General features: G+C 42.3%; 1 protein-coding gene across 2 annotated transcripts in view; it reads left to right on the top strand.

Moving 5' to 3' along the window:
• LOC126241509 (rab GTPase-binding effector protein 1) overlaps positions 1-26,230 on the top strand; it is a 204,743-nt gene that overhangs the window by 64,798 nt on the left and 113,715 nt on the right. Inside the window, exon 4 of one of the 2 annotated variants that reach the window (XM_049948012.1) lies at positions 7,683-7,942. In XM_049948012.1, coding sequence (XP_049803969.1) covers positions 7,683-7,942 — 260 coding nt within the window. Of the gene's footprint in view, positions 1-7,682; positions 7,955-26,230 lie in introns of both variants that reach the window. The other variant, XM_049948011.1, reaches the window with a different exon arrangement.

The following is a 26,230-nucleotide window of genomic DNA, read 5'->3' as shown; positions in this document are numbered from 1 at the left end:
TTTATAGAGTAACTCATCAATATTTTTGGGATGGTCTGTCTGTCTGAACAAAATTTTGTTTGAGTGTCTAGAGTCCAAAACCAATCTTACTCCACCATCTTTTTTCGAAACAACTACTAAAGGATTATTAAATGCACTGATACTCCTTTCTATTATATTACATCCTTCCATCTTTTTCAGCTCTTTCTCAACAGCAGCTCTTTTTGATATTGCAATACTGTATGGTTTTATGAAATATGGTTCATGAGGTTTTACCTGAAGCTCACACTGATAACACTTTACCCTACTAGGTATGTCACTGAAAACATCATTGTATTCCCACAGCAGACTTTCCTTCTGTTGTTTTTGTCCCCAGATAAATTTTGTGTTTCTGAAATTTTCAAATTTACTAATTTCCCAAATTCAACTTCATCAGTATCAAATCTATGAATTTCAGTGTTCTCCAATCTATTTTCTTTTAGTAAATTGATACTGTCAAAATTTCCATTACTCTGATCACCAAGTGTGTTCACAAATTTTGTCCGAATGTATTCCCTTTCACTAGTTTCTATCAAAAGTTTTCTTCCAACCCAATAAAATGCTGTATTTACTTTTACTATCCAATTCATACCCAGAAGAAAATGCTCATTAAATTCCTGAATTACAAAACATCCATGTGTGAACAACTTGCCTTCAATTAAAAATGTCACTAAAGCCTGGCTTTTTACCAATTTACTGCTCTTCCCAGTAGCACCTTTTATCTTTACCCCAACAATTGGCATTTCAACATAATCTTTCCCCGCTTTCAATTTCTTGCTTAACCTTTCAGATATTCCTGAGATCTCACTTCCTGTATCAATTAAACATTTACCAATCCATGACCCAATTTGAACTTTTATATAAAGACTGCAAAACTGATCACTTTTCTCTGAACCTGTATCCTCATGTAATAAATCACTTTCAATTTCCCCAAACCTATACTTACCAGAATCATATGGTATACCATTATATGTATTATTTGTCACAGTTATAAAATTTGCACAAGATACAGAATTGTCATTAGTAATCTCTATTATCTCAAATAGCCAAGAATTTTCATCCAAATCACATTGTATACTATTGAAGTACTTGTCCTACAGCTTTTCAAAAATAAAATATCTCATCTTTTTCCACCACTCAGGATATATAGTTTCACATACATTAATAAGCATCTTTCTAAAGTTCTTGTCAAAAGAAATAGTTTCACTGTTCAGCCATAGATTCATAAGAAATGTGTGTGTGTGTCATTAGTATCTGTAAATGTTTCACTTAGGCTAGAAGTTATACATGTGTCATCATTATTTGTGTAGTCAGATTCTTTACCAATAACATCAAAATTCACACTTTCACATACACCCTGCTTGTGAGCCTTATTCATCCTGGTAACATCCCTGGGAATTTCTATAATATTCTCACTATTTAATCCATTTTCAACCATGTGTATACCCAACTCCTTATTTAAACTAATGAAACACCTTTCCTCAACATCAATACCATTACCATCATTATCAACTTTTCATCAACATCATTATCATTATACATATCCAGGTCATACACATTCAAATTATCCCCTAAAATATTATTTCCCCTTTCTAAAGTTACCAGATCCCTTTCACCAATATTTTCATTCTCACAGCATGCATTCTCTCTTTCATTCACACACGTCTCTGAACTACTACAAATTACATCATCTGACAAAGTGTTGTTCTTTTCTGCCCAAGTGTAAAACTCTGTTAAATTAAATGAATCACAATTACTTTTATCTACTGTATGTTCTTGTTTACTGAAAATTTTATCTTTATCAATATCATCATTATTTTCCTCTTGAAATTTTTTCAATAAGTAACAATTAATAACCTCATGTGATAGCTTAGGTTTGGAAATGTCATGTTTGGGTTTATGATAGTCACATCCATTGGTCCTTTCATCATGCTCACCTTCTGCCTCAACCTTGCGGACCTTCAAGGGGGCGTCTACTCGTTTTTTATTTCCTGAATTACAACTTGTTCCTGTTTGAACTGCTGATTGTGGTTCTGCCAATGTCTCTGATCAACATTTCTGTTCCCATTCCTATGCCAAACATTACCTGATTGTTGGTAATTTCTATTGTACTGATATCTAGCAAAATTTCTTTGATTTTGATCCCTAAAGTGTTCTCTATTTTGTTGATTATTTCCGCGAAAATGTTGTTCTTGTTTTGGATGAAAATTATGGTCCTTCTTTTGAAAATTGTTATATACCCCTGAATTTTGACTGACACCATGATAATTGTTTTGTTCCCTTTTTTGAAAGTTATAATTTCCTCAATTTTGATCATTACCTTTCTGAGTAAACCCACTGTGTGTTCTTGTTGTTACCCTATCTAACTTTTCAATATAATTGAGAAACTGCTCAACATTACTATCAGGACAATGAACGAAACTCAACTGCATTGCTGATGGCAATCTTCTCTTTAAGGTATCAATTTTGATCAAGTCATCCAAAGGTTTTGTTAAATGAATAAGTTTTTGAAGTTCACTTTTGCAAAATTGTTTCATGCTCCCGTCTGATTCTCTATAGTTTCTCCCATTCAAAAATTCACTTTTGATTCTAGTTTGTTTAAGATCATCCCAAAAATTTTCCAGAAATTTTGATTCAAATTCTGAAAAGGTCATCCCCACAGTTACAATCTGGTTTGCCCAAGTCAAAACTTCCCCTTCCAAGAATTTTTTCACAAATTTAATTTTCATATCATCTGGTGAGTGAGGTAAAAAACAATCCTTACAATACTGTATAAAATCAACGGGGTGTAAGGGTCCATCTACCGAAAAGTGCTTCACTGGAATATTAGATACAAGATTTCATGTGTTGACATTGTGATTTTTGCTTTGAAATTCAATGTCAAAACTTTGAAGTTTTTCGCTAAGTTCTTTGACAGATTTTTTTGTTTTCTAAATCACTGCATTCTACTTTTTTTCCTAGAGTAACCAAACGATTGTCAGGTTTTTCTTCTACATTTTTTACTAAAACTTTTGTGTTCTCATCCAAATTTTTAATTTCCCCTTTTATCTCATTAAAATCAATTAAATTTCTTTCCCTATCTGCCAGTAACTCATTTTTTACAGTATTAATTTCATCGCTCAATTTAGCATCAATTTCATTTACTTTTGGTTCCACAGATTCAATTTTTTCCTCAACACTGCCAACTCTGTTCGAAAGATCACCCACTTGGGTATTGACTGCTTGGACTTGCAACAAAATGTTATCAATTTTTTCATCCCAGTAAGTTTTATTATCGTCAACTGATTGTTTAATTTCTTTCGTGAAATTTACAAGAAAACTTTTTAAATCAAATTGATCGGTTCTTTCTGTTTCATTTGACCTATCCTGATTTTCGAAGTCTATTAAATTACTACTTTCTACTTTAGGCACAATACTCTCGAAAATCTCATAAGTCATTGTGAAGTAAAAAAAAAAATTATACACAACAATACAAAACAAGATAAAAATATTGTTTTAACAAAATGAGGGTTTTGTGACTTATCTGGAACACTCTTCTGCTGTTGCAAATCCACGTTTTCCATCCATGTGATTGTTGACCAAAATTCTTGAAATTTTTTCTTCTATCGAAAATTATATTTTTTGCCGAAACATTTCTTCTCCAAAACTTTTACTTCCCGATGAACACAAATACTGTAACACACATTCTGAAAACTGGTATTAACACACAAAAATTTTCTTCTTCGTAGCACTGTTGAAGATCATGTGAACACAATATCCCGGCTACAGTCCCCAGTTGAAATATGGTCTCTCTTTTTATTTACTTAAATTTGGCATATTTGGTGACAGTACCTTTTCTGTGAAATGGTTACAAGATGATATTTGTCTTGGCTTCAGTTGTCTAGTGGAAGTATGATTCCACAATGCAGTTTTGTCGGCTGCAGAAATGACCTGGTTCAATGCGTTTGCCTCATTTTTTGGTGCTTCAAATACCATTTCTTCGAATGTAGTTTCTTCTTAAAGTTTATATAAAAAAATAGTAACATAATTCATTTTTTCCTGTTCATTAGCAAATTATTTATGACGGCAACCTTCACATTGTTCTTCCGTCAACACACACCAAGAGTTAGCTGCCGACTGACTATAGTCAAAGACGACTCCAGCGTCAAGACATTTTACACAACACACAAGCTTCCACTTGTAATCAGTCTCTTTGATATTCTTCGTTACATTTACTACTAGTAATCAATATGCTTTCACTCTCAAAAATATAAGTAAATTAGCATATAATACGGCAAATTACAATAAAAAAAATTCTGACAAAAATATAAGAAAACATTTACAATTTGGTATCGACAAATCCGGTAGAAAATAACACATCTCCCAGATCCATTACAGTGTGTTGATGGAATGATGGCTGTGTAGTGCTGTAATGGGAGCAGGGAAGGGGCTGGATTGGTGAGGACAGCAACTAACGGAGGTTGAGGCCAGGAGGGTTACTTATTTATTTATTTCTCTCCTTTTCCGCTATACGGTAGCATCCTCGATGAAAAGCCTCATTAAACTCCAACAATATCCTTGTGAGAAGTAATGGTCTGAAGATTTCTCTCTGTTAAGAGTGACATGTTATGTTCTATTTGCTAGGAGCTCTTACATACAATTACACAGCTGGTCTGACATACTCTGTACACTCAAACAGTGGAAAATCCAAGATGCAATAATGACAATATTATGAAAAGGTTAGTTGCTGCTCACCATATAATGGAGATGCTTAGTCACAGACAAGCACAATAAGAAGACTGTCAAACAAAGCTTTTGGGCAAATAGGCCATCAGAATCTCTCTCTCTCTCTCTCTCTCTCTCTCTCTCTCTCTCACACACACACACACACCACTACAGCCCCTGCCTGCTAAGACCAGAGTCTCTCTCTCTCTCTCTCTCTCTCTCTCTCTCTCTCTCTCTCTCACACACACACACACACACACACACACACACACACACCACTACAGCCCCTGCCTGCTAAGACCAGAGTCAGTCTTTGTTTGACAGTCTTTTTGTTGTGCCCATCTGCAACTCGGCATCTCTGCTGTATGATGAGTAACAATGATCCTTTTCATAATATTGTCATATTGTGTACACCCGTATTTTGTTCATTAGGAGGCAGTTTGGAACTTGGCATCAATCTGGGTGCCAGTACCTACTTCCTTCTGGGACTCATGGACAAACAGATCAAACTGGGTTTCACATGATTGGTGTTTGCAGAATCCATGTTGATACTTGCAAAGGAGATGTCACAATACTTGAGCATAAAACAAGTTCCAAAATTCTTTATCTGTTTGATATCAGCAATACTGTTAGTTATGTGTATCTGCTTGATAACCCTTTTTGAAAAGGGGGATGAGCTGCACTTTCCCCAATTACTAGGAATGCTTCATTCCTCCTGTAACTTATAGTACATTGCTGCTACAAGAGGAATAAGTTCTTTCGTATACTCTGTGGAATTGCATAGTCATCTCAACAGGTCCAATGGCCTCTCCTCTGTCGAGAAATTTCAGTTGATTTTCTATCCCTTGATAAACTTATTTCTGTATGTGTCGTGTTAATGTTCATATGAGAATTTAAAGCAGGAAATGTAGTACAGTATTCCTTGGTGAAACAGTTTTGTTAAAAGGTGTTCAGTATATCATCTTTCTGTCTGTCCTCTTCCATTTTGATGGTCTCATGGTGTATGGACAGATAACTTTGATCAGTTTACTGATTTAATGTAAGTCCAAAACTTCTCAGGATTTTCTGTCATACAGGTAAATAGATATTACTTCATGTATGGTTTTCCGTACACTAATTTTGGCAATTTTGGCTTCATTCAATTTTTATTTACCTGTGAGGCTTTGACTATGTCTAAATCTGCAGCAAAGCTTTTTTTTTTTTCTGCTTTCAGAATACCTTTCTAACAAGGCTGTCGAACCACAGCAGGTCTTTCTCATCTCTCGTGACTTTGCTCGGCACCTGGCTGTCATAGGCATATTGTCTAATACTCTTGATATTTGTGATTTTTGAAGTTTTCCCAACATACTGAATATTCTATGAGGTTTCAGAAATGCAGCTGGATCATGTTGACTCTTTGCCACAATATTTTGGCTGGCAACTGTCCAGTGAAGATGACTGGACTGTTGCCAGCCAGAGTATCGTTACAAGAAGTCAACATGATCCGGCTGCAACCCAAAAACCTCATAAAATACTCTTGATATTTGTGCATTTATACTCAATATTTAAAATAGTATGACATGGATAGATTGCTACTTGCTATAAAGGAGACATATTGAGTACCAGACAGACACAACAAAAACACACACACACACACACACACACACAAAAGCAAACACGTCGTGCACACGACTGCTATCACTGTCTGTTTGGGCTAGAATACCTCAACATATCATGTCGGTGACCAGGAGATCTGAGCTGTTACTGCCCAAATTCAGTTTTTTGTTTTGTGCTCAAGACAATTTTCAAAGATGGCCTTTACAATAATTCCATGATTCCCTGTCCGTATTACCTGAGTCTGTCTCTGTTCTCCTCATAATGAATTCTATGTAAGATGAATTACATGGTACTCAATCTCTAACTTTTGTCTCACTCAGTACCTCGCATTACATTACAAACTGTTTTGTTTCCTGAATCTTGTCAGTTTAAGTTGGTGGTATTATAGTGTCATAGTACCAAAACACTAGACATATATGGTAGACTACATTTTGTTAGATGATGATAGTTTGACCTTCATGATATAAAATTTGCACTTATGCACTGTCTACATATTGATATGTGAAATTTATATGACACTCTTATACTTACAGTTCAGGCACATTCACCTTCAACAGATCAGTTCAGAGATTATTCTGTTGCCAGTTTCTTCTCAGCGTGCCAACTGAGTAACAGTTTCACGCTGATGCGATGTCTTGCACCATCCAGATTAATCAATGGTTTCATCAGTTTGTAGCTAAGTTAATAAGTACAGCTGTGAGTGCTTCCCTTAATCTTGTGGTCTCTTATTTATATTGTTTTGAAAATTGAGTTTGTTTCTCCAGCTGTTTGCACTGAATCTCTCTGGTTTTGAGTTTATTTTGTTTCTGATTCAGTCTCTGAATTCTACTGAGTGAGTGATTTCCTTGTTTAGATGGTCCATTTTAGAGAAGTGATTTGTTTCCTGGTGATTTCCTAAATCCACAGGAGACAATTTGTCATTTCAACAAAGGAATTAGTAATCCTTTTGTTAGACACTGTCCACTCTAATCAGATACTGCATCTTTCTTCTCATCTCTCATCTAATTGCCTGTCAGAGTTACAGATTACTATGAATGCCTTCCTCTTTCCACTGCCATTCTTGAAACGTCTCTGTTCACTTCTTTAATATTTAATCAATGTTATTGGTAATTTAATGTGCCTAATGCCCAACCTCCTCGCCGAGAAAAAGCTTGTATTCTGCAGAATTAGCTTGCAAATAACATCCTAGTTCAAAAGAACAAAAAAATCTATGTAGTGTGTGTGTGTGTGTGTGTGTGTGTGTGTGTGTGTGTGTGTGTGTGAGTGTGTGTGTGTGTGTGTGTGTGTGTGTGTGTGTGTGTTTTGTAATATTTGTTATGTGATAATGAGATACAGTTGTTTGATTTTCACATTTTGTCCGTCAGAAACCCAGGAGTATGAGAATGAGGTGAAGCAACTTCAGAAGATCAACAAAGATTTGGAGCAAGAGGTACATCAGCTACGTGCACAAGTGCAACAGCACCAAGGCACTTCAGACAGAAGTGGACGTGATTCACCTATACTTGCACCTAGCGTCATGCTTTCTGCAGTCACTAAAACACTGGCTCGTAAAGTTGTCAGTCAGTTAGGTGCTGATGCTTCCTCTGTGATTCAAGACAACAATCTTGAAGACAGTATGAGGAAGGTAAAAAAGTATGTACGTAACTTTTTATGTGCTTCATTTTTCAACTACCACACACCAGTTCCCAGGAGAGATGGTTGTAAATGTTACAGTACAGAAACTGGCATTTGGTATGAAAGCCAAAAGAATTTGGAGTGTCGTGTGTCTGTTAGTTCATAAAATACTGTTACTTGAAAATTGCGTGGTTAAGGCTTGATTTTTTGTGGCTGAGCCTACTGTCCTCCTCACGACCCTTATGTGAATATCCTTGTCCATATTTTTTGTGTTTGGCACTTTATAATAAATTAGAAACAGTAGTATTTCCTAATCAGCAAACTGTTTCTGTGGTGTAATTTCACCATTACATACACATGTCTGTGCTAAAATTTTCCCAGTGCTAGTATTCATTTTCTATATATTGGCAAAACATTTCAGTAATGCAGCTTTCTTAAGTGTGCATTCATAGTTATGAATTGCTTTGCAATTGTTTATATATAATTATTATTGCCTACACGTACATGTCATGAGGAGGGTGAAATACTTATTTTGTGAACTTGCCTTCTGCCACATAAAGAGAAAAGAGTGTTAAGATTGTTCAATGTGAGAACTGTATATGAAGTGTTCATGACTGCAATCATTTGAATAACATATGCTGTATGCACTTGTCTTATGACTTGTCACACATGTTGTACATCTGACTTAAAAATCTAGAATTGAGTTGCAGTTATAATGCCCACTATCTCTAGGGTATAGCTGCCTAGAATGCACCATCTCAAACCCCTCCATACTTCAGGGAATCCAGTGAGCTGCTTTGTAAATGTTAAATAATCATATAATTAAATAAGACAGTGATACACACACACACACACACACACACACACACACACACACAAATATGCAGACATGCATGCCAACATACACCTTGATATATTTCGCAAAACAGTCAAGCACAGCTGTTTAGCTCTTGTTAGAGAACTATTATAGGAAAGTTGCAGGATGCAAACTAGGAATTGAAAGCAAGTAAGTTAATTGAACATAATACAAAGTTCAAGCTCCAGGAGGTTCTCCTGAAGCACAGAAAATGGCAGTGGCTGAAAATTGCCTGCCATGTTGCACAGGAGCTAATGACGTAACAGATTATGCAGTACTGATCATGTTACTTGTGGATTTAATTGAAATTAAGAGATTATCCTTTATTGACTCACAGCACTTAACAAGCACCCTCTAAAAACACACGAGAATTTGTTCTGTCATTCCCAGCATTTCAGATGTGGAAAAAACGCTTGACGTCATGAGGTGAAGTTGGGGGCAGAACAATAGTAAGAAATAGTTCAGTATTGCAGCCCTCACTTAGAATTTCTAATCACCTGACTGATAAGCATGTGCACAATATCAAGATTTGGATTGAATCCAACTTTCAACAATTATTTTTGTTTTACTGCATTAATGTGTGTAATCAGTTGAAAACACGAAATTAACAGAATGAACACAATTCGTATGTTACTTTTGGCTCTGAGAAGGACACAGCATGTGTTTTTTTTACCACTTACGAGCCTTAATATCCTGTCCAGAGGCCTACTACTTCAGTGACCATCTGCATCCTGTGAAGAACGGAGTGTATGATGTTAGTAATCACAGTTCCACATTCTGCCGCCTCCTTCCAGACTACTCGAGTGACATTCCGAAGCTAATTGTGGGTTCTTGCCGCAGGTAGGCCAGTTTTGTCACATTGTTCATTTTGTATCTGCCCATAAGTTTCCAATGGGACTTAGGTCTGGTGCAGGAGAAGGCCATTTGAGAAGACGGAATCTTATTCTGTTCAGGAAACCACTCCTGCACCACAGCTGACACGTACAGACTGATACTGCTGGAAACAGATTAATTCCTCAAGAAACAGTTGTTACAATGATGAGATAATAACATTACATATAATAACAGCATCAAGTCAGATAACTATCCCGTGGAGCATCCCAGGTCCACAGAAACACATCCAGCCCCAAATTGCCCAATAGACACGGCTACAGTGAGATGACTAGTTAATATACACTCCTGGAAATGGAAAAAAGAACACATTGACACCGGTGTGTCAGACCCACCATACTTGCTCCGGACACTGCGAGAGGGCTGTACAAGCAATGATCACACGCACGGCACAGCGGACACACCAGGAACCGCGGTGTTGGCCGTCGAATGGCGCTAGCTGCGCCGCATTTGTGCACCGCCGCCGTCAGTGTCAGCCAGTTTGCCGTGGCATACGGAGCTCCATCGCAGTCTTTAACACTGGTAGCATGCTGCGACAGCGTGGACGTGAACCGTATGTGCAGTTGACGGACTTTGAGCGAGGGCGTATAGTGGGCATGGGGGAGGCCGGGTGGACGTAACGCCGAATTGCTCAACACGTGGGGCATGAGGTCTCCACAGTACATCGATGTTGTCGCCAGTGGTCGGCGGAAGGTGCACGTGCCCGTCGACCTGGGACCGGACCGCAGCGACACACAGATGCACGCCAAGACCGTAGGATCCTACGCAGTGCCGTAGGGGACCGCACCGCCACTTCCCAGCAAATTAGGGACACTGTTGCTCCTGGGGTATCGGCAAGGACCATTCGCAACCGTCTCCATGAAGCTGGGCTACGGTCCCGCACACCGTTAGGCCGTCTTCCGCTCACGCCCCAACATCGTGCAGCCTGCCTCCAGTGGTGTCGCGACAGGCGTGAATGGAGGGACGAATGGAGACGTGTCGTCTTCAGCGATGAGAGTCGCTTCTGCCTTGGTGCCAATGATGGTCGTATGCGTGTTTGGCGCCGTGCAGGTGAGCGCCACAATCAGGACTGCATACGACCGAGGCACACAGGGCCAACACCCGGCATCATGGTGTGGGGAGCGATCTCCTACACTGGCCGTACACAACTGGAGATCGTCGAGGGGACACTGAATAGTGCACGGTACATCCAAACCGTCATCGAACCCATCGTTCTACCATTCCTAGACCGGCAAGGGAACTTGCTGTTCCAACAGGACAATGCACGTCCGCATGTATCCCGTGCCACCCAACGTGCTCTAGAAGGTGTAAGTCAACTACCCTGGCCAGCAAGATCTCCGGATCTGTCCCCCATTGAGCATGTTTGGGACTGGATGAAGTGTCGTCTCACGCGGTCTGCACGTCCAGCACGAACGCTGGTCCAACTGAGGCGCCAGGTGGAAATGGCATGGCAAGCCGTTCCACAGGACTACATCCAGCATCTCTACGATCGTCTCCATGGGACAGTAGCAGCCTGCATTGCTGCGAAAGGTGGATATACACTGTACTAGTGCCGACATTGTGCATGCTCTGTTGCCTGTGTCTATGTGCCTGTGGTTCTGTCAGTGTGATCATGTGATGTATCTGACCCCAGGAATGTGTCAATAAAGTTTCCCCTTCCTGGGACAATGAATTCACGGTGTTCTTATTTCAATTTCCAGGAGTGTATTTTGAGTTGAAATGGACACCATGCAGCCGATAGACCTAATACTGAAACATCGTTCACTGTGGAAAATAATTATACATCAAAATAAGATTACATTCTGTCATCCACAATAAGTACTTTCCTCAGCAAATGCCAATAATTAGAGTCAACCATCATGGGGATTCCTCATGATGGCCGCAAGTTTGCTTTGTAGTCCGGCCTCCCAAAGCCAGCAATGAACCATATTCTGCTACCTGGCAAATGCAGCAATATGTTTCATCTGCACCATATTTAAAAACTGATTCACTCAGGGTGTGTTTAATTGTTCATTATCCTTGTAAGTAAGTATGTATGTATGTATGTAAGTATGAGAGGCTTCGTCCCGCCGTAGCCCTCAGTGGACCACAACAGTCCACTCACCCCCCTGCTGCCCCACACCGAACCCAGGGTTATTGTGTGGTTCGGCCCCCAGTGAACACCCCACCCCCCCCACCCCCCAACCCCCCAGTAACGTCTCATACCAGACGAGTGTAACCCCAAATGTTTGCGTGGTAGAATAATTATGATGTATGCGTACGTGGAAATGGTGTTTGCGTAGCAATCGCCGACACAGTGTAACTGAGGCAGAATAAGGGGAAGCGACCCACATTCACCGAGGTAGATGGAAAACTGTTTTAAAACCATCCACAGGCTGGCCGGCACACCGGACCTCAACACTAATCTGCCGGGTGAGTTCGTGCCGGTGACCGACACACCTTCCCACTTGGGAAGCAGCACGTTAGACCGCGCAGCTAGCTGGGTGGGCTTTCATTAGCCTTGACCGATGCCAGTGTCTAGTTCCCATAGCCCTATTGCATTCTCTAGTATCACGATAGTGTTTTCTGCATTGTTGCCGTACCATGCTCTAGTCTCCAACACTGTCAAAGCACCTCCACAAGCACAAGGATGCTGTCATGAGTAGCCTATTGACCATGAGGCACGGCTCATGAATAAACTGGGTGAACTCAAATGTGAAGTGTTATCTGATCTTGAATCGTGTACTGTAATTGTTATGCAGGGTGAACATTAATAAAACCAACAAACTGTAGGGATGGATTCCTGACTGAAAATTGAGGAAAAAGGGTCCTGTGAACAAGTGTCCAGAAATGCATTGTTGCCACGATAGATAATACTGACAAATGAAAGTTCCTCTGACCATGTGCTGTGTGTTCCTTGTGTGTTGCAGGCTGTGTTATAGATTTAGCATACTGTAAACACCAGAATGGTCCGATATGTCGAAGAAGCAAAGATGGTGTTTGTATACGGCTAAGCAGATGGAAACAGTTGAGAGGCATCACGGCTATATCAAAACAATTACCCTCACAGACACCAACCACGTCACACAAAATTTCAAGCCCTTTTTGTATACTTATGTGATCATGGGTTCTTTGAGACAGATAAACATGCAGGGAGAAGGCAGACTGTGCATACACCAGATGTGGAGGACCGGGCTCTACAGGATGTTGAGACGAACACTAGTACAAGCCAGACAAGTGGACCACCAACATGTTGTAAGCCAAAGTACAATTATGTGCATCTTGCGTGACAGCTGCTACCATCCCTGTCACCTGCAAGTACAAGGGTTATCAGCAGCTGATTTCCCTCCAAGGGAAGGATTTTGTCAATGGTTTTTTTGTACCAGACCATCACAATTACAGTATTTCTGTCATCAGTCCTATTTACCGATGAACCAACTTTTACCAGAACTGGCATCATCAGTCTGCACAATCGTCATCCGTGGGCTGCAGACAGTCATCGGGGAATAGTTGAGGCATCTCATCAGCATCAGTTCGTGGACAGGGATTCGTAGCGACCACATACTAGGACCAGTTATTATTCCACAGTGCCTTGATGGAGGAACGAACTTGTACTTCTGCAGAATACTCTGCCTGGGCTGCTTGTGAATGTACCTTTGGCAATACAATAGGCTCTGTGATTTCTGTATGATGGGTCACCACCAAACTTCCTCATTGCAGTTCACTGACACCTCAAAATCCTCTTTGCCAGGTGTTGGATTGGATGCAGAGACCCTGTAGCATGACATGCTAGATCAAGTATTAAATCCAGTTGATTTTACCTCTTGGGGCATCTGAAAAGTGATATGTATTCTGAACCATTTCCTGATGTGCAAACCCTTCAATAGCATGTTCACAACACATGTGACACTATTCGGAGAGAGGCCAGAACATGCAGAAGAGTGTGTCCATGATGTGACTTGTGAACGCGTGCATTGCATCCCCTTTGAACACCTGTTGTGACATGGATGTGATGCAGCTCTGTACTGTGTCCCGGGATGATTTGTTGTCATTGTGTGCACACTGTCCATTTCCGGGCACATGTTCATAGCACCTTTTTTCCTCCTTAGTCAGGAATCCGTCCTTGAAGTTTGTTGGTTTTATTAATGTTCACCCTGTAGAACAAAAGATGTAACGATAGCTGTAACTCTCAATGTTAGACTCTTCGTCCGTGCAGCAGAATACAGTCATCACATATGCATGTGATTCTACAAGGCTGTTAAGCAGTCTAGTATCTGTAAAATATCCACACAGGTTTTAAGTCACTAGACTTAAGGAAAATGCTGGGATGGTTCCTTTGAAAAGGACATGGTCGATTTGTTTTTCGTGTGCTTCTGCAATCTGTCCTCTCACTCCATTCTAATCTATAATTGGGGTTGTTAAACCCAAATCTTACTTTCTTCAATGGTCTTTAAAAGATAGCTTCCAGTTTTTATACAATATTTTCTCTCTGGAAAAATCCACCCTGTCTGTGGTTAACCCATAACTGTTTTTTCCTTATTTAAATCAGTTTGATAGTTTATCCAAACAAATTTGTGTAAAAATATCATGGGAACTTAAATACATATGACCAAAGTATTTGTTTCTGTGAAGTGTGATCAGTGAGGGATATTAATAGCTGATCCAGTATCATATACCTGAAACGAAGATTGTCGAAAAACATAAAGTAATTCCATGTAGATTTGAATAAGATTTAAGAGTTTAGAATACACAAAGCTATCAAGATGTTAACTGTAGGTGATTTGATTCATAAATTACATTGTGTAAAGTTCAGAGCCACAAGACTGTCAGAAGGAATCTATTTAGTCCTAGAAGGAAAATCAGTATGAATAAAGGAAATGTTAAAAACATGTAGATAAAAGGACAGCTTTCTAAGGGAGTGGCAAAACTTGGTATGGGAAACTAGATTGTACTAAGTGGTAGTAGCAAAAATGGAAAATAATAAGAAAATGAAACTCTAAAATGAAATTATTCTTAAATGTTGTTATAGAATAATGTCGACAGAAAACTAAATGATACATCATAACATACTCTTCCACATCTGTAAATCATAGAAATCATCTTAATTTGATTACTGAAGCAATCTCTTCATATCTACATACATCCTCCACTAACCAGCATCACTACCCTATCACATAGTACAATATTTTATGTTCTATGCTTCATTGTTCCTAATTTTGTCATATCAACAAACTTGAGTGCCTTTTATGTCTTGCTAACTTATCCTTTGTTCTTATTTGTCAATAGCTCTTCTGTCTTCATCTTTTGCCAAATAACCACATGTGTTTTGTCATTATACACTCTCACTCATTTTTTTTATATTTTTTATACCACCACACGTAAAGTGACAATTGTACTGTGCTCCAAATGTATGTGGGAATTTGCTACTCATCTGTAGGCAAATACTTGATAAAACTTCTTTCTTTTGTGGGATTAGTATTTGCTTAACTATGTATGGGTTTATTTACTGAACTGATTTTATTATTTAATGCACTCTCCCTTCCTCAGTAGCAAACTGACTCCAACCCCCCTGCGGGTTCGGGGGTTAGAATAGGCCCGCGGTATTCCTGCCTGTCGTAAGAGGCGACTAAAAGGAGTTTCAAATGTTTTGGCCTTATGTGATGGTCCCCTCTCGGGTTTGACCTCCATCTTTCTAAATTATTCTGCAGAGCGAACCAATTGGGGAAGGGCGCCTTACATGGTGCACTGTATCCGTCATGCATTGAGACCTTTAGCCGGCTTTTTCGGCGTTGCAATGGTGTCCCGCTCGTTTTCCATCTCTTGGGCGAGGATACGTCCCTGAGTGCGATTACCACGCTGCACTCTGCAGTGTTGCTTTTAACTGCGACGACGACCTTAGACATTTTTGCACCTAAGATCCAGCACGGTAGCCAGTCCGTTGTGGTGGGGCCGCCATGTACCCTGTTGGTTGTAGCCCTCTGACAACACAGGGATCGCTCTACTGATGCCTGCGCCGTTAACTCCTCACATATGCCAAGGAGTAGATGCCCATCTCCCTGGGGCATCAGGACTCCCGGCAATGGCCATCCTGCCAGGTGGCTATTGCTGCGGTTGGGTGGCGCCCGTGGGGGGGGCCCTTGGTCGGAGTAGGTGGCATCAGGGCGGGTGACCCGCAATGAAGCGTGGTACATAATCTCTCGTTGGTGGCCAGCCACTAGCAGTCTCTAAGCGTTCGAGGGCTCATTTTAAAGCTAACGTTTATGACCCCTAAATCGTTCCCATCGCTGGCCACTCCATGGGAGGAACGAAAGGCAATGAATGACAGTGACGTGTATTCGCCCAGGTATCTTATCTGTACCAGAGCTGATGGTGACTTGTTTCTATCCGTGAAGCCTCAGTTCTTTGTAGAGCATTTAGAGGACAAGTTTGGGGAGGTGGAGGGCTTGTCCAAAATGCGCTCTGGGTCAGTTTTGATAAAAACGGCATCCTCTGCCCAGTCATGCAGGTTACTTGCTTGTGACAAGTTGGGGGATGTTAACGTTACCATCACCCCACATAAGAGTTTAAATATGGTCCAGGGTATTATTTTCCACTGGGACCTACTTTTGCAGTCTGATGACGAGCTGCGCGCCAATAAGGAGCGCCGAGGTGTACATTTCGTCCGGCGCGTTCATCGGGGTCCGAGGGACAATCAGGTAGCTACCGGTGCCTTCATCTTGGCCTTTGAAGGTGATACATTACCAGAGAAGGTCAAGGTGATGGTCTACCGATGTGACGTCAAACCCTATATCCCTCCCCCGATGCGGTGCTTTAAGTGCTGGAAGTTCGGTCACATGTACTCTCGCTGTACTTCTAGCCTCACATGTCAAGATTGTGGACGCCCATCTCATCCCGATACTCCATGTGCTCCGCCTCCCGTCTGTGTCAACTGTGGAGAACCCATTCACCTTGCTCGCTGGACTGCAGTATCTTACAGATAGAATGCAAAATCATGGAATATAAGACCCTGGACCGACTGGCTAAGCGGAAATTTGAACGGCTACATCCCGTGCGCATGATGTCATCTTATGCCTCCACTGTCACTCCTGCTCCAGCTCCTTCAGCTGCAAGACACACAGTCCGCTCTCAGAGTCAGAGGACCTCACCTGCCCCCTTGACGATGGGGGCCCCTTCTCTCGCTGTTGCTCCCACACCATCTACCTCGGGAGCAGCACCCACTAAACCACTGGGGACACCAGTCCCCACTTCTAAGCCGGAGAAGCGTAAGTCTTCTTCGGCTTCTCTCGCTCGGAAGGGATCCCTTGGGTCACTCCCATCCCAGGTTCCTACCAGCGGCTCAGCAGACACCAACCAGTGGCTGAAGAAGCCACAGGTTGCTGGTCATCGGGCTTCGCGATCCTCTTCGGTCCCGGAGACTGACTCCAATAAGCCCTCTCAACAACGACAACCAAAGGAACAGTGAGAGAAAACGACATTGAAGACCCGTAAGACCAATACACCTGCGGTGGCACCTACTCCACTGCTACCTACAAGCTCTGCGTCTGAGGATGAGGTGGAGATCCTTGTGTCCGCTGAGGACCTCGATCTCACCGGTCCCTCAGACGCAATGGATAGCACTTGCACAGGTGTTCCATCAGAGGCAGCAGGTGACCCAGCGGCGTAATCTGCCTTACCAGTCCCGTCACGCCTTTCTCCGCCATGGACAATACCATCCTCCAGTGGAACTGCAGCGGTTTCTTCCACCATCTAGCTGAGCTCCGACAACTTATCAGCCTTCACCCTTTCTTCTGCATTGCTCTTCAGGAAACTTAGTTTCCAGCAATGCGAACCCCCGCCCTCCGTGGCTATCGGGGTTATTATAAGAACCGGGCAGCTTATGAAAGGGTGTCTGGTGGCGTCTGCATATATGTCCTTACCTCTCTTCACAGCGAGTCTATCCCTCTACAAACAGCTTTAGAGGCTGTCGCTGTTCGGGTGTGGACGCCACAGGCTGTTACCCTCTGCAGTCTTTACCTTCCACTGGATGGTGGTGTTGCGCAGCATGTCTTGGCTGCGCTGAAAGCCCAATTGCCGACCCCTTTCCTGTTACTGGGCGACTTCAACGCCCATAACCCTCTGTGGGGTGGGTTGGTGGCGACAGGTCGAGGCGCCACCATTGAGCATTTATTGGCACAGCTCGATCTTTCGCTTCTAAATGATGGTTCCTTCACACACTTCAGCGTGGCGCATGGCACGTACTCCGCCATCGACCTTTCGATTTGCAGCCCTAGCCTCTTACCGTCTGTTGACTGGAGTGTGCATGACGACCTGTGTGGTAGTGACCACTTTCCGATCTTTCTGTCACTGCCACAGCATCAGTCTTCTGGGCGGCCTTGCAGGTGGGCCATGAATAAGGCTGACTGGGACTTGTTTTCCTCCACTGCTGCTATTGAACCTCTCTCTAGTGATGACATTGATGCGGTGGTTCAATCGGTCACCACCGACATCATTATTGCCGCCGAATCTGCCATTCCCCGTTCTTCTGGGTCCCCTCGGCAGCGGACTGTGCCTTGGTGGTCGCCTGAGATCGCTGAAGCGATTAAAGATCGCCGGCGGGCGCTCCAGTGTCACAAGCGACATCCCTCCATCGAAAACCTTATCGCCTTCAAACAGCTGCATGCGCGAGCCTGCCGCCTTATCTGCCAAAGCAAGCAGGAGTGCTGGGAGCGGTATGTGACCACCATTGGCCTCCATGTCTCTCCATCGCAGGTCTGGGCCAAGATCCGACGCCTCTATGGCTATCGGACCCCTGTCAGCATCCCTGCGCTCTCACTGAATGGAGCAGTTTGTACGGACTCCGACGAAATTGCCGACAGCTTGGCAGAGCATTTTGCTCTTATTTCCACTTCTTCCAATTACCCACTGGCCTTCCGCTCCATTAAAGAGCGGATGGAACGTCGGAGCCTTTCTTTTCGCACCCACCATTCTGAATCCTACAATGCTCCATTCAGTGAGTGGGAATTTCACAGCTCCCTTGCTGCTTGCCCTGATACCGCCCCTGGGCCAGATCGCATTCACTGTCCGATGCTGAAACACCTTTCAGTGGACTGCAAGCGATGCCTCCTCGACCTTTACAACCATTTCTGGGTCGAGGGTGAGTTTCCGTCGCAATGGCGGGAAAGCATTGTCATCCCCGTTTTGAAACCGGGCAAGAGCCCTTTGGAGGTGGACAGCTACCGCCCCATTAGCCTCACCAACGTTCTTTGCAAGCTTCTCGAACGGATGGTGAGCCGGCGCTTGAATTGGGTACTGGAGTCTCGTGGCCTTCTGGCTCCGTCTCAGGGTGGGTTCCGTAAAGGTCGCTCCGCCGCCGACAATCTGGTGAGCCTGGAGTCAGCCGTCCGCAGTGCCTTTGCCCGCCGTCAGCACCTGGTTGCTGTCTTTTTCGACATGCGGAAGGCGTACGATACGACGTGGTGTCATCACATCCTTTCTACGCTTCATGGGTGGGACCTTCGGGGCCCTCTGCCGATCTTTATCTGCAATTTTCTGTCGTATCGTACCTTCCACGTGCAAGTAGCAGCCTCCCATAGTTCCTCCCGCGTCCAGGAGAATGGGGTACCACAGGGCTCTGTCCTCAGTGTCTGCCTGTTTTTAATTGCCATAAACGGTCTAGCTGCAGCGGTGGGAAATTCTGTCTCCGCTTCCCTGTATGCTGACAACTTCTGCCTTTACTATAGCTCTATTGGCATTGCAGCTGCTGAACGTCAGATACAGGGCGCAATCCGCAAGGTGCAGTCTTGGGCTGTAGCGCGTGGTTTTCAGCTTTCGGCTGCCAAGACCCGCGTTATGCATTTCTGCCGGCGCCGAACGGTCCATCCCGAGCTGCGGCTTTATCTTGACGGCGAACTTCTTGCTGTGGTGGAGTCCCACAGGTTTTTGGGTGTACTTTTTGATGCCCGGTTGACTTGGCTGCCTCATATTCGGCAGCTTAAACAGGCTTGTTGGCGGCATCTAAATGCTCTGAGAAGCTTGAGCCGCACCAGCTGGGGCACCGACGGGTCTACCCTGTTACGGCTCTACCAAGCGTTAATCCAGTCCCGTCTGGATTATGGGAGCCTGGCTTATGGCTCCGCTTCCCCATCTGTGTTGCGGGTGCTGGACCCAATACTACACAGCGGGATACGACTTGCCACTGTGCCTTCTGCACCAGCCCTGTGGACAGCATACTAGTGGAGGCAGGTGTCCCTCCCCTGCGGTTACGGCGCCAACGTTTGCTGGCCGCTTATGCTGCCCATGTTTTTAGCTTGCCCGGGCATCCAAACTATCGTCTCCTGTTCCCGCAATCGGTTGTCCATCTGCCAGAATGTCGGCCCCGGTCAGGTTGTACGATTGCGGTCCGCGTCAAAGAGCTTCTCTCCGGGCTTAGGGTTTTCACTGTTCCACCTCCTTTCCGGGCCACTTTGCGTACACCCCCATGGTGTGTTCCTCGCCCTTGCCTTCGGCTCGACTTGGCACAGGGCCCGAAGGACTCAGTCCCTCCAGAGGCCTTCCGCCGCCGCTTTTATTCCATCCTGGCCACGTATCAGGGCTCTGGCATTGTTTACACTGACGGTTCGATGGTTGCTGGTCATGTTGGGTATGCGCTAACTCTAGGGGACCATTCCGAACAACGTTCCTTGCAGGATGGCTGCAGCGTTTACACTGCTGAGCTGGTTGCCATCTTTCATGCCCTAGAGTATATCTGCTCCTGCTCAGGTGAGTCCTTCGTTCTCTGTAGCGATTCCCTGACGGTTTATGAGCTCTCGACCAGTGTTTCCCTCGTTCTCGTCTGGTGATGGCTACCCATGAGTCCTTGCGTATTCTTGCCCGTTGCGGCTGCTCTGTGGTCTTTGTGTGGACCCCCGGTCATGTCGGCATCACGGGCAATGAACATGTTGATCGCCTGGCGAAAGAGGCCACGAGTAAACCATCTCTGGATGTTGGCCTCCCAGAGACTGATTTGCGGGCAGTCTTACGCCTCAAAGTTTTTGCACTATGGGACGATGAATGGCGCGAACTGACTACGCGTAATAAAATCCGTGTTGTCAAGGAAACGACAGCTGTGTGGCGGTCATCCCTGCGAGCCACTCGCAGGGACTCAGTAGTCCTTTGCTGGCTCCGCATTGGCCACTCCCGGCTGACACACAGTTATTTACTGCGCCGGGAGGACCCTCCTCTATGTCGCTGCGGGGCGGCTTTGACAGTGGCCCACATTTTGTTGGCCTGCCCCCTTTTAACTGTGGTCAGGCAGACATTTGCGCTGCCTGATACGCTCCCTGCCCTTTTATCTGATGACCCTGCTATGGCTGGCTTAGTTTTATGTTTTATTCGGGCAGGGGGTTTTTATCATTTACTCTGAGTGTTTCTGTTTTCTTTTATTGTTTTGTGTTGATTCTGGCCTTTGGCCTCCGATTTTAACCTGAGTTTTTAATGTGTTCTCGGTGGTTGGCTTTTCCTTTTTATCTCTATGGTCGGCCAACCACCATCACACTCTGTGTGATTTTAATTTGTTTTGTCTCATCTCTGTCTGAGTATTTCTTGTCCTGTGTTGTCTGCCGTCTTTCCTGTTGTCCGTTTTTTCACCTCTCTGGGTGGTTTTAGTTATTTTTTTTTGGAAAAAGGGACCGATGACCATCGTAGTCTGGTCCCTTTAATCCCCCAAACCAACCAACCAACCAAACTTACTCCAATTAACAAGTTTGTTTGCTTGGCCATCCTCCGCAGCAGGCACAGAAATATTTGTTATGTAAATAAAAAATGCGTTCTGTTGCTGCATTGTATTTTATTTATTCTCTGAGGCGTTTCACCTTTTTTCATTTTAAGGCATCCTCAGTGGGATCTTTGATGATAGAGTTGTGATACACTTTCGTTTTGATATGTATTCTTTTTAGATTATTTTAGATTATAAAACAGTTCACTTTTCACTTTTTATGTAAATAAGTGATTACTTGTTGGTTTAAGAATCGTGAAAGAAGGTTGTATATGTGGAAGAGGCCTGGAGGCACGGAAGATTTCAGATAGATTATATAATGTTAAGACAGATTTAGGAACCAATTTTTAAATTGTAAGACATTTCCAGGGGCAGATCTGGGCTCTGAGCATAATCTGTTGGTTATGAATGGTAGATTAAAACTGAAGAAACTGCAAAAAAAGGCGGGAATTTAAGGTGGGACCTGGATAAACTGAAAGAACCAGAGGTTGTAGAGGGTTTCACAGTGCACATTAGAGAACAATTGACAAGAATGGGGGAACAGTAGACGAAGAATGGGTAGCTTTGAGAGATGAAATAGTGAAGGCAGCAGGGGATCGAGTAGGTAAAAAGTTGAGGGCTAGTAGAAATCCTTGGGTAACAGAAGAGATGGTGAATTTAATTGATGAAAGGAGAAAATACAAAAATGTAGTAAATGAAGCAGGCAAAAAGGAATACAAACGTCTCAAAAATGAGATCGACAGGAAGTGCAAAATGGCTAAGCAGGGATGCCTAGAGGACAAAAGTAAGGATGTAGAGGCTTATCTCACTAGGGGGTAAGATAGATACTGCCTAAATGAAAATTAAAGAGACCTTTGGAGAAAAGAGAACCACTTGTATGAATATAAAGAGCTCAGATGGAAAACCAGTTCTAAGCAAAGAAGGGAAGGTATAAAGATGGGAGGAGTATATAGAGGGTCTATACAAGGGTGATGTACTTGAGGGCAATATTATGGAGATGGAAGAGGATGTAGATGAAGATGAAATGGGAGATACGATACTGCGTGAAGAGTTTGGCAGAGCACTGAAAGACGCAAGTCAAAACTAGGTCCCGGGAGAAGACAACATTCCGCTAGAACTACTGATAGCCTTGGGAGAGCCAGCCATGACAAAACTTTACCACCTGGTGAGCAAGATGTATGAGACAGGTGAAATGCCTTCAGACTTCAAGAAGAATGTAATAAGTCAAATTCCATAGGAAGCAGGTGCTGACAGGTGTGAAAGTGCTGACAGGTGTGAAATTTACCGAACAGTCAGCTTAATAAGTCACAACATGAATTCTTTACAGATGAATGGAAAAACTGGTAGAAGCCAACCTCAGGGAAGATCAGTTTGGGTTGTGTAGAAATGTTGGAACACGTGAGGCAATACTGACCCTACGACTTACCATAGAAGATAGATTAAGGAAAGGCAAACCTGCATTTCTAGTATTTGTAGACTTAGAGAAAGCTTTTGACAATGTTGACTGGAATACTTTCTTTTAAATTCTGAAGGTGGCTGTAGTCAAATAACAGGTAATGAAAGGCTATTTACGATTTGAGCAGAAACCAGATGGCAGTTATAAGAGTCGAGGGGCATGAAAGGGAGGCAGTGGTTGGGAAGGGAGTGAGATAGGGTTGTAGCCTATCCCCAGTGTTATTCAATCTTTATATTGAGCAAGCAGTACAGGAGACAAAAGAAAAATTTGGAGTAGGAATTAAGTTCCGTGGAAAAGAAATAAAAACTTTGAGGTTTGCCGATGACATTGTAATTCTGTCAGAGACAGCAAAGGACCTCGAAGAGCAGTTGAACGGAATGGACAGTGTTTTGAAAGGAGTCTATGAGCTGAATATCAACAAAAGCAAAATGAGGATAATGGAAAATGTCAAATTAAATCAGATGATGCTAACTAAGGAAATTAGGTTAGGAAATGAGACAAAGTAGTAGATGAGTTTTGCTATCTGGGGAGCAAAATAACTTATGATGGTCCAAGTTGAGAGGATATAAAAGATATAAAATATAGACTGGCCATGACAAGGAAAGCGTTTCTGAAGAGGAGAAGTTTAACACTGAGTATAGATTTAAGTACCAGGAAGTCTTTTCTGAAAGCATTTGCATGAAGTGTAGCCATGTATGGAAGTGAAACATGGTTAATAAATAATTTATACAAGAAGAGAATAGAAGCTTTCAAAATGTGGTGCTACAGAATAATGCTGAAGATTAGATGGGTAGATTACATAACTAATGAGGAGGTACTGAATAGAACTGGGGAGAAGGGGAATTTGTGGCACAATTTGACTAGAAGAAGGGGTCGGTTGGTAGGACATGTTCTGAGGCATCAAAGGATCATCAGTTCAGTATTGGTGGGCACCATGGAGGATAAAACTCATAGAGGGAAACAGAATTGAATACACTAAGCAGATTCGGAAGGATGTAGGTTGCAGTATGTACTTGGAGATGAGTAGCATGGAGAACTGCACTGAAGACTACCACCACCACCACCACCACCACCACCACCACCACAACAACAACAACAACAAGTGATTACTTACTGTTCTTCATGTTTTAAGTTGCTATCAGTGTTTCCTCTCATCTGGTCACATGGAGGTCGCACTATTGCTCTGTTTACGAAACATAAGCATGTTTTTGTGTTTCAAACCTTTTTCTTCCCACTCTTTGAGCATGTTTTTGTGTTTCAAACTTTTTTCTTCCCACTTTTGATTTTGTTTGCCCTTGTTGTTGTGATTCATTATCAATCTTCTGTCAGTAATAGAGACATAGCACTGAAATATATCATCCTGTGTAGTTTGTTTATGTACACGTATGTGTACATGTATATGTTGCCAACCTAATATATTGTATGCTGGGGAAAAAAAACCATGCATGAATTCTCTCTCTCTCTCTCTCTCTCTCTCTCTCTCTCTCTCTCTCTCTCTCACACACACACACACACACACACACACACACACACACACACACGTGCGTGCGAGCATGTATAAACATAATAGAAATGAGTAGTTGTTAGTTTTCAGCATGTACTTCATTTGGTTGGCAACATGTATGTGTACATAAACAAACCAAACAGGATGAGATACACAGTGAACTGAAAGTAGTTATGTCTATATCAATGTTATGTCAATATTAGTGACAGGAGACTAATTATGCATGACAACAACAAGGGCAAACAAAATGAAAAGTGGCAAGAAAAATGTTCAAAACGCAAAAACAATCTTATGTGTCATAAATAGAGCGATAGTGCAACCTCCATGTGACCAGACGAGAGGAAACACTGATACCAGTTAAAAACATAAAGGACTGTAAGTAATCACTTATTTACGTAAAAAGCGAGAAGCGAACTGTTACATAATTATGAAGAATGCGTATCTAAGCAAAAGTGTATCATAACTCTATCATTAAAGATCCCACTGAGGATGCCTTAAAGTGAAAAAGGCGAGACACGTCTGGGAGAATAAAATACAATAATGAGTTTACTTATGCCTTGACCACACTTTATTTTCCATCAACCTTACACATTTTCCAAGGCTACAAGAAAATGACATAAAAGTGGTATCAGACGATATGAAAATATGATTCATTTCACCATTGATAAGAGGCATGTTACGATGACCCAAACTGGTACCAAGTGATAATTTTGGGAGGAAAGTGGACTAGACCACCAGGCGCCACTGGGTGCGTGGTGCACGCTGCAATGTGTTTTTGTTTACAATCACAATTTTCATCATTACTATGTACAAAATAATTTCATTAGTCAGTATGGGAGTTATTTACAATGTTTTGCAAAAGATCTTACTTTACAAAACAATGTGTTAGTTTTTTCTAATCCATTGGAAAAGCGGACTGATTGGCACTGGAGCCAACTGTCAGTTAACAAACAAATCTTTTGTTTTATTTACAACTTACAGCACATAAGTGGCTACTATCAGTAAAAGATTATAAATATTTAATAGAAGTTAAAATTTTATAAATTACTAGAGGGTTGTAAGGAAACTGATTAAAGTTGGCACACTTAAGATACCGTACATAAGACATTCCGTAGTTGTATGACTATAAAGTTGTTTTCTGTAAATAACAAACATTGTAGATCACCATGTCACAATTAAGGGAAGGGGAGGAGTCAAGGGGTACACATTGTTAATCTTAACATATTAAAAAATCCTGTAAAACAGTTTGAAATATTGTGACTCAAATGTTTATAAAGTGACAGCTTCAATTAAATAATGCAAAAGCATTGCTATACTCAGTATAGGACCAAGTTGGTGGTAGAAATTTCATGAGTAGATCCTGCTGCAATGAGAATTGCCTTTAATTTAATGATTGCCACCCCAGTTCATGTATTATATCCATCGTATTCTCTTCCCTATTTTGCTGCCCTTCTTTGAACTTTTTCTATGTCCTCCGTCAATCCTATTTGATGTGGAATCCTCAAATCACAGCAGTTCTCCAATTTGTTATTCATAACTGTTCCAATTTGTTATTCGTAACTGTAATCCCTAATTATATAGTTGAATTTACAGCCTTTAGATTTGCTTGTTTTCTCCTCTAACTGAAATTTAGCAAATTCCTTTTAGTACTCATTTGGATGACTTCACACTGTTCATTATTAGAGTAAATTGCCACTTTTTGTTCCATACAGATATCTTGTCTGAATAATTTGCAATTTGTTTTGATCATCTGATGATTTTACATGACAGTGTCATCTGCAGACAATCTAACGAGGGCTACTCAGATTCTCTCTTAAATTTTTTATGTAGATCACGAACAGTAGAAGTTCTGTAACACATCCTTGGGGAATACCAGATATT

Source organism: Schistocerca nitens, chromosome 1 (genome assembly GCF_023898315.1).
Source record: "Schistocerca nitens isolate TAMUIC-IGC-003100 chromosome 1, iqSchNite1.1, whole genome shotgun sequence".
Taxonomy (NCBI): Eukaryota; Metazoa; Arthropoda; class Insecta; order Orthoptera; family Acrididae; genus Schistocerca; species Schistocerca nitens.
The sequence above is the reverse complement of the archived record's forward strand: the minus strand, read 5'-3'. Positions and strand labels throughout refer to the sequence as shown.